Genomic DNA, 9,109 nt, shown 5'->3' with positions numbered 1-9,109 from the left:
ATAAAGCATTCTTACTTAGGTTAAATTTAAGATTTCTCGAGGGCTACTGGTTCAATGGACGTACGGTAGCACCTATTCTTTTTTCCCGGTTGAAGGATCGAACTCGAAAGTTCATGCATTCAAGTGAACATGATTAACATGCACCCTTCAAACCACATAAACGATCAAGACCCTTTGGTCGCCTCCACCTACCTGCATTACGTAATTCTCGCAGTAGAAACTTCAATAGAAACCGTTCAATGGAAGAACATCGTGCTATGGCGACAACGCAAAGGGGATTTCGATAAGAATTGTTCAGCCGAAGAACAAGCTGGGTCTAAGAACTAGTGATATTTCTAAGGCCGTGATCAGCGGAAATCGGATCAATCCGTCAATATGTGCTATCCCTGTAGCTTGGCTAGGCTGGCTTATTCTGATGGACGTGGAATGGGAAAAGTTCAATTCCACGGAAATTATACGCAAAAATAGTCATATGCATGTCCGAAATATTCCAGATGAGACCCATTGATGACATTATCAAAATTGCCTCAGCATGAAAACATTGGAAAATCCAATGGGACCATTAGTGGAAAAAGAATTTATACACTTCTTTGAATGGCACAATACAGAAGTTGTCTAAAATAGCTTGTCAATTGAAATAGCTAGCATCCATTATCAGTCAATTTCTTTCTTTCTTTCTTTTTTATTGGTGCACATATAGCAGTCAATGTCAAATGTCTTATGATTGTCACAGCTACTAGAGTAATTCCTCCGTAGTGAAATTTCAAGGCAAGTTATTATTATTAAAATATTTAAATACCTTCCTTTAATACTTAAACTTATAGAGTATTGGGCTCTACTCCCACAAAATTTTTCCCGCTTGAACTTATGATAATCTATACCTCAAGACCGTAACAAATACCAGGTTATATATATCGTCGCACATGAATCGATTTTTGTTCATGAACAATTCTGCGCAAAGTTGCTTTCACATGTTTCGTACTTTTGAACAAAAACCATATGTTCCTGATCACATGTTAATTAGTATTTCAAAATGAACTATGATTAGACATATATATATATATATATATATATATGTCTAATCATACTATAGTTTTCACGTCGATTGGCGTCTTCATTTGTGTCATTCCCACATCTAGACATTAATCAGTTACTTATCTTTCTAAACTTACTAAACTAAATTTTTAAGTCTTTGTTACATATAAGCATGAGCAATGGATCACCCAATTCATCCGGCTCTTGGGGGAATTTTAAAGATAATATAAAGTTCCCTAAGTCTAAACAGACAATGCCCATATGAAGACCTTCACTCAATATACTTTATTGATTGATATAGAGTTAAAAATGATAAGTTAAATTCTGAAAAAAACAATAAATTATGTTCCTATAATGCCCGATGTCTTTGCCATGAAGGACGGGTCAGCATAACTGGATCGGAATGACTCTGCACCTGATCGGAGCTCGATCCATTTTTGTCCGAAAACACAGTTTTAATATGTAAGTCAATGCGAAGGTCGACAAAACTGAACAGCCACGTATTGAACCCTTGTTTGACCCTAATCAAATTATATTCCATGAAATCATACGCCCTACCCTTTCGGATTAAACTATGGTCTTGGATGGTGTTGCAATTATGGTCAGTTTCGGTCCCCGGAAGGCAAAATGTAGAACGGTGGAAGACCATGGACCACGGACCCCCAAAGAAAGAAAAAAGAAAAGTCTAAAGCACATAAATTTGAGAGGTTCTTTCGAATCCTAAACCCCTAAAATAGACATGTACGTCTATTCCTATGGACAAATCAATGTCCACCGTCTTCCTGGAACTTGACTCCGGACTATTAGCCCGATGAAGCGCGTGGTGTGAGGAAAAATTAACGGGATAATTGATTTCGAATGGATTAAGAAAAACGCGTACTGATCCTTTTATTTTCTCTTGCTCTGGTGTCGTATGAGAACCAATTAACTTGTCTCATGCACGGCATTTACAAGGGAAATTTGACAGCCGGAAAAGATAATATTGTTGTTAGAGAGGGGGGAAATACAATGTTGAAAAAGAAAGAGAAGACTTATGACTTTTGCGATGTAAGAAACTTCAACGATGTTGTCTCAGCATTAGGTGGGGTCCGATCTTTGCGGCTGGAAAAGCTCTCTCTCTCTCTCTCTCTCTCTCTCTCTGACATGTTATCTCAACATTGAAGTTGAATTCTTCCACTTGTTTACAATAATAACCAAAAATATAAACAAGATTATTATAACCCAGTAGTATTTCTTTGAGTATAATTGGACGGGAGTTGTTGACATTTCTGTGTGTATTTTGTGTGTGCGTGGGGTGCGTATCGATGATGCAAAAGGGCGAGAGTTGAAACTCTTCTTTTCTCTTTTCTGGGCTTGTAGTCAAATACTGCAGGCCTTATATATACACAAAGAGGAAGGGGGGGCGTGCTGTATCTGGTATGCTCTTATTGATTTTATAGTCAAACCCTAGAAAGGAAAAAACAGAAGAAGGAGAAGAAGAAGAAGAAGAAGAAGAAGAAGAAGAAGAAGATAGAACGAGCAGGTATGGAGGATGGTTTTGAAAGATCTGGTCATGGAGCTGTTGATGTTGTCAAGGAAGAGAAGAGAGTCGATGATGAAAATTCTGATCAACATGATGATGGTGGAGAGTGTAGCAGAGAAGTAGCGCTTGCTCAAGCGGTATGAAATCATATCCCTTCCTCTAACTCTATTCCTTCAATTTAATTACAACAAACATTCCTAGGTTTTACTGCCTACAATCTGAATTTCTTTCCTGAATCTCATTGAATGCTTGTGTATTTTGTAAAAATAATACTAATTTTTTTCCGTTCATAGCCAAAAGAGTTGACTCTTTTAAGTACTTCATCTCTTAATTTCAAGTAAAGTGAATCGCTTTCCGTGAATTAATTCTTTTAAGTACTTGATCTCTTTCAAGTAAATTGAATCGCTTCTTCTTCTTTTTTATGTCTTGGCTTCAAGAATGAACCACCAACTATCCGGTCTTGGAGATCTTGTGTTTCGTTCTTTTGTATCCTTCACCTGTTTTTAATTTTCATCTTTAGGTTAAAAATAGAATGACACCAAAAGAAAGCGAAAATTCAAAGTCGTCTTCTCCGGAGCGGATGATCTCGACCGCGAGAAGAAAGGTATGTAAATAACTAGAATTCTGCACCATGCCCATTATCTGGATGTTACCCAATTAAGTTTACATGTAAAGAAGTATCTTCTCAATATTTGAGTACAAGTATAGATCTCAACAGTGTAAGTGCAAGCACGTACTTTATAAAGATATTGCAAATTCAAGACATGCAGCTCTGTACTTCCAGAAGTGAAGTATATTCTCGATTACCTTTAAGGATTTAGTTACGTATTCCTATTATTCGTTTTTTTAGTCCCCCTATGTGAGTTTAGCTGACAATTAAATAAAGTTCGACTGATTTAATCTGGAAACTTTTTTCTCGTATAATCCATAACCATAAAACATTGTATGAGATAAATTATGCCACAAATAGATGGGATTGATGAAAAACGCAAATGGAAATTGAATAGGGTAGATGCAGACATCTTTATCTTATATGTTGAGCGACAGAAAATAAGAAGGAATTTAATGCATGATATTTCTGGGTCCAAAATGTGCTGCAGATATTTCATGGTTCAAGATAAATTAAGCACAAAAGGATGGGTTTGATGAAAAACGCCAACGGAAATTGAATAGGGTAGATGCAGACATCCTTACCTTATATGTTGAGCGACAGAAAATAAGACAAAATTTAATGCGTGATATTTCATGGTTCAAAATGTGCTGCAGAGATCATTGACTTGGATCCGAATGTGTTGAAGATTCGGTCAATATCATTGATCAGTTAATGCTGACCATAATTGCCTGCTAAGAACGACGGCTGATGACTTTGATCGCAAGTTGATTCCCTTCACCCCTAATACAAACAAAATGCTCCACAACTTTCTAGCAAAAAAAAAAAAAATGCTCCACAACTAGATTGCACATTGGACACCACGAAACGTTGATACAATGTCGGTCAACAATTTCCTATCGAACTATAGCTGATTGCTAATTTTTTTGTGGTTACTGGATATTATTATCACCCTATATTCAATTTACTCCTCATCGTTCATTACTTATCATCTTTTTTCATTTTCTTGTTGCAGGAAGATCAACATCAGCTTGAATCTGCCAGAGCTGAAATGAGTCAAGCAAGAGAGGAGAACCTGAAACTCAAGATGTATTTGAATCAAATAACGAGAGAATACCGGACCCTCCAAATGAAATTCTTCGATGCCGTCAAGCAAGAAGATGACAATAAGAAATCGGCCGAAGCCGCCGCCAAGGGGAGTTGCCGAGAGATCGATCAGGAATCCGACGAATTTGTATCACTCAGCCTCGGAAGGACGATGAGCGATTCGAAGAAGTTATCATTAGAGGATAAGAGTAAATCACTAAGCCAAGTGACGGAGAATACTAATGATCATAAGTTTGAAGAAGGGTTGGGCCTCGGATTGGATTACAAGTTCGAAGTGTCGAAATCGGGAACGACGGAATCGTTGCCGAACCCGAGCCCGGACACGAGCGTCGAAGAAGCAAAGGAGGAAGCAGGAGAGACATGGCCACCAAGTAAAGTCCTAAAGAAGATGAGAGCCGGTGGTGATGATGATGTCTCCCAGCAAAATCCTGTGAAAAAAGCTAGGGTTTCTGTGAGAGCCAGATGTGACACTCCAACGGTTAGTGTCATTGTAAAAAATTCATCTCAAGTAAATAGGAGGAGAAAGAGAAGATAATCAATTTATCTTGTTGAGTGTGTAACATCTCTTTTCTAAAGTCATTATTTAGCAACCTATTGATAGAAAAGCTTCTTAACCAAAATATATTTGCAGATGAACGATGGATGTCAATGGAGAAAATATGGGCAAAAGATCGCAAAAGGAAATCCATGTCCTCGAGCATATTATCGTTGCACTGTTGCGCCATCCTGCCCGGTGAGAAAACAGGTATATGTCAATTCTTCAACTAGCTAGCCATATTGAATGTAATGAGATATTTTTCGCTCAATGATTCCAAATAAATTCATGTAAATTGTCCCTTTTGATAGTACTAATATACCATAATTAACCTCACTCGATTGCGAATTTATACATTAGATAAACAACTTACATGAATCTAACGCTTAATGGTCACTTTACTAAGTTAAAAAGTCTTAATGTACCTAAAAGCAAAAATGCACGAGCATATATATGACTACAATGTTATGAGATATCGTGCATGCCTTGTATTACAGTAGGCCAACCTAAATTAAGTTATATGAATCCACCGCTTAATGGTCGCTTTACTAAGTTAAAAAGTCTTAATGTACCTAAAAGCAAAAATGCACGAGCATATATATGACTCCAATGTTATGAGATATCGTGCATGCCTTGTATTACAGTAGGCCAACCTAAATTAAGACGTGATTAAAGGAACTTGCATCATATTTAATTGCTGTGCTTTACACGACCTTACCCAAATAACTCTCTCACATCAAATTTAATACAACTAGATTCATCTCTCTCTCTCTAGTGTCTCTCTTTGGAAATTACTGAGCAAGAAGATGGATTTAAACCTAGCTATAATCTATCAAGATCATTTCATAATCTATAACGATGCATAATCTATTATCTTTCCCATTCTTTCAATCATTTTTTTTAACTCCATTTAACTAAAATTATGGCCTAATCATGTAGGTTCAAAGATGCGCCGAGGACATGTCCATCTTGATCACCACCTACGAGGGCATGCACAACCACCCGCTTCCTATGTCGGCGACTGCCATGGCCTCCACCACCTCCGCGGCCGCCCACATGCTTCTATCTGGCTCGTCGAGCTCTCAAAACGGCAGCAGTCACAGCTCATCGGGCCCCACCATGGCACCGATGGCTGCCAATCTCCAAGGCCTAAGCTTTTACCCTTCGGAAGCTTCGAAAGCAAGATCGCCATTCTATTTGCCTACCACATCATTTGCATCCTCATCGACACCAACCATCACTCTTGATCTCACCTCAAACCCATCATCATCTTCCTCATCATCCTCTCTGTTCAATAGGTTTCCTTCACAATACCCTTCGACAAGGTTTGCTTCCACAAGCCTAAGCTTTAACAATTCCTTGGACCCTAGTGCCCTTCCCTTACCTTGGGGGTCCTCAAATGGTGGCCTCATGAACTATAATAACACCTCTCAACTCTTCAACAAGAACCAAACCCTAGACCTTGCAAGGCAGGCTCAAGAAAGTTACCATCAGTCCTACTTGCAAAAGAACATGTCAAGCCTTCCCCAACAAGTGCTACCGGATTCCATTGCCGCTGCCACAAAGGCGATCACCGCCGACCCAAGCTTCCAATCTGCTTTGGCGGCAGCTCTTAAGTCAATCATCGGTGACAGCGGCGGGGGAAACGGTAACCAAGGAGGTGTTGATCATTTCAGAAATTAGAAGGTGGGATCACTACTTGAGCCTTTAGCATTTTGAAGAGGACATTTGAATGCTCCGTGGCTTGCAACTTTTGAAGCTGCTTCTCAGTTCTCAACTCTTTGCCGTGGATTTTGTATACCTGCAAGAACATATCGATCCGCATATCCTGTTGATAAAAAAAAAACTTTGGTGATTTCTCGAACTCAAAATTTTGATTGTTGTGCGCAGTTCAACATATAAATAACAATGTTTAAAATGTTTTTAAGTGCTTATGTCTTACGTGGACCATGGAGTGATCTATCTGTATGATCAAATTTCTATCTACTTTGTCTTATAGATTCAGGCTATCCAGCTTGCATTGTGCCTAATTTGCAATCTATATATTGTCCTGCATGATCTATAAAAAGAGTTCATACACGAACAAAAAAATCATTTTCCCCCATCAATCATGACATGCATGAAGCTAGAGGAAGTTTACCAATACATTTGCAGTCTATATTATTTGCTCCCCTAAAGTCAATGCTTGATATATGCATGTTGTTGACCAAACCACAGCCCAGCCTAGCTCACATAGCTTAGGAAAACTGCAAAGTTCACAAAACGTAATGTTAGTATATTAAGGTTGGTTTACAAATCAGTATAAGAAAATGATATGATAGATCATAAGCGAATAATTATAGATATAATTCATATTCGACACCCAATAAGAGTGTATCGTGTTATATATTAGCATATAAGCTTTGTGAATTGGTTTTAATATACCGGGCACGATTCTTTATCGATTGATTTACTACGTGTGTCCTTAGAGAAGAGCATGCCCTTGGAAAATTGTCATGTGACGGGAAAAGTGTCAAAAAAGTCTTAAACCTTTTGCATTAGTGCTAATTTAGTCCTAAACCGTTTTTTGGTGCCAATTGAATTCTAAACCTTTTTTTGGTGCCAATTCAGTCCTAAACCTTTTGCATTTGTGCCAATTCAATCATAAATCTTTTGCATTGGTGCCAATTTAGTCCTAAACCTTTTTTTGGTGCCAATTCGGTCTAAAACCTTTTGTATTGATGCAAATTCAGTCCTAAACCTTTTGCATTTGTACTAATTCAGTCCTTCGACACGTGAATAGCTATTAGCTGGAAGGACTGAATTGGCACCAAAGCAAAAGGTTTAGGATTGAATTGACACCAATGCAAAAGGTTTTGGACTGAATTAGCACCAAAAAAAGGTTTAGGACTGAATTGGCACAAATGCAAAAGGTTTAAGACTGAATTGGCACCAATGCAAAAGGTTTAGGACTGAATTGGCATAAAAAAAGGTTTAGGGCTAAATTGGCACCAATGTAAAAGGTTAAGGACTTTTTTGACACTTTTCTCTCATACGACACTCAAGAGGTTTGCTCATCCAATTATATCATAGACTTTCTATAATGTTAATGCATTGATTATGAAGACATCATAGGCATGCTCACCTAATTAACAGCTGATGTTAGGAGGAAAACAGATTAATCAAACCATCTTTTATATCCCTTGATTATTGCTAGATTTGATGGAACTGCACAGCTAAGCAGCCATTGATACTTTTCTACGAACTTGTAATTTTAACACCGGCGGAGAAAGTTGCGGTCAAGACGTGTGGGAGAGTAATAAGATAAGCTGAAGGTTTGATTTTAAGATTAGCCACTCGCCTAGGAATAATATGTATATTCTTGTTATTACAGCTATTTGGGTTTTAATGTTCGTTTGGTTGAGAAGTCAATTTCAAAGATCTTATATTGGAAAATAGAAAAAGGGATTAGAGAAGAACAGGGCTAATTCCCAAAAAAAGAAAAGAAAAAAGAACCAATTTTAACTTGAGTGACAATTTTGGCATGAACTTTTTTTGTCTTAATAAAAGGAATAAATTTTACTGTAGTCCCAAATCTGGCCCCAGTGATGTGAAATTTTCAAATTGTTCGGATTAGATTTGGGATTTAAGTGAAAGTTGGAGATTTTTATGAAACAAAAAAAAGTTCAGTATAGAATTGTCACTCAAGATAAAGTTGGTGCGTTTTTTTGGAATTAAGTCGAGAAGAAAATGCATATGCATTCACTGGTCTTCATACATTTACTAATTATAATAGTTATCCTAATAATTGTCGCGTGGAGTCTCGCAACAACGAATCTAATGATTTATGTGAACATTCAATTCTCATTAATCACTAGTCATTTTGTAATTTCACGTCCTCATTCATCGCATTAATGCGAACATACAATATGAACATGGGTCAGTGAGAAAGTGTGGTGAGAATTTAGAAGGTTCTATGTAAGAAGACAACGAGCATGTCAATAAGGAGAAAACTGCACGTGATAACTCACATGGCTTGTCGGCTTATGATGTCCAAATAGAAATCACCCTGTCCTTATAGAAAAGTAATGCCTTTTCACATAATTTTCATGTGATGAGGACCCCAGTTAACTCACATGCCCTTTGATTTTGTCTTCTTCGTTTGGTATAAACTTGAAAGTAATATGTGGGTCGGAAAAACCGTCCAAAATATCCTGAACATATTATACCGCATTTAATTCGGTATTGACATTTTTAATTCGGCCACTTTAGACCAAAGCCTTTGTTATGATTTTTCAATGTACTCATTCCAACTAATTTT

At 37.5% G+C, this 9,109-nt stretch overlaps 1 protein-coding gene across 2 annotated transcripts; it reads left to right on the top strand.

Annotated features, from left to right (window-relative positions):
* The first annotated feature begins 2,309 nt into the window (after positions 1–2,309).
* Positions 2,310–6,736, top strand: LOC115691122 (WRKY transcription factor 72A-like). 2 transcript variants are annotated; one of them, XM_030617706.2, is made up of 5 exons: positions 2,310–2,694; positions 3,078–3,161; positions 4,183–4,752; positions 4,906–5,019; positions 5,749–6,736. In XM_030617706.2, the coding sequence occupies exons 1-5, from the start codon at positions 2,560–2,562 to the stop codon at positions 6,490–6,492; spliced, it is 1,647 nt and encodes a 548-aa protein (XP_030473566.1). In that variant the 5' UTR covers positions 2,310–2,559; the 3' UTR covers positions 6,493–6,736. The 2 variants fall into 2 exon arrangements, with proteins under 2 accessions (XP_030473566.1, XP_056170395.1); XM_056314420.1 differs by lacking the exon at positions 3,078–3,161.
* The last annotated feature ends 2,373 nt before the right edge of the window (positions 6,737–9,109 follow it).

Source organism: Syzygium oleosum, unplaced genomic scaffold (genome assembly GCF_021117445.2).
Source record: "Syzygium oleosum isolate NSW1041296 unplaced genomic scaffold, Sole_v2.1 Sole_v2.09, whole genome shotgun sequence".
NCBI classification, from domain to species: domain Eukaryota; kingdom Viridiplantae; phylum Streptophyta; class Magnoliopsida; order Myrtales; family Myrtaceae; genus Syzygium; species Syzygium oleosum.
This window is presented reverse-complemented; position numbering and strand designations above follow the sequence as displayed.

Coding starts and splice junctions, on each gene's coding strand:
- LOC115691122 (XM_030617706.2), top strand. CDS start 2,560: ATGGAGGATGGTTTTGAAAGATCTGGTCATGGAGCTGTTGATGTTGTC. Junction 3,162..4,182: donor TCTCGACCGCGAGAAGAAAG/GTATGTAAATAA, acceptor TTCTTGTTGCAG/GAAGATCAACATCAGCTTGA. Junction 5,020..5,748: donor CCTGCCCGGTGAGAAAACAG/GTATATGTCAAT, acceptor CTAATCATGTAG/GTTCAAAGATGCGCCGAGGA.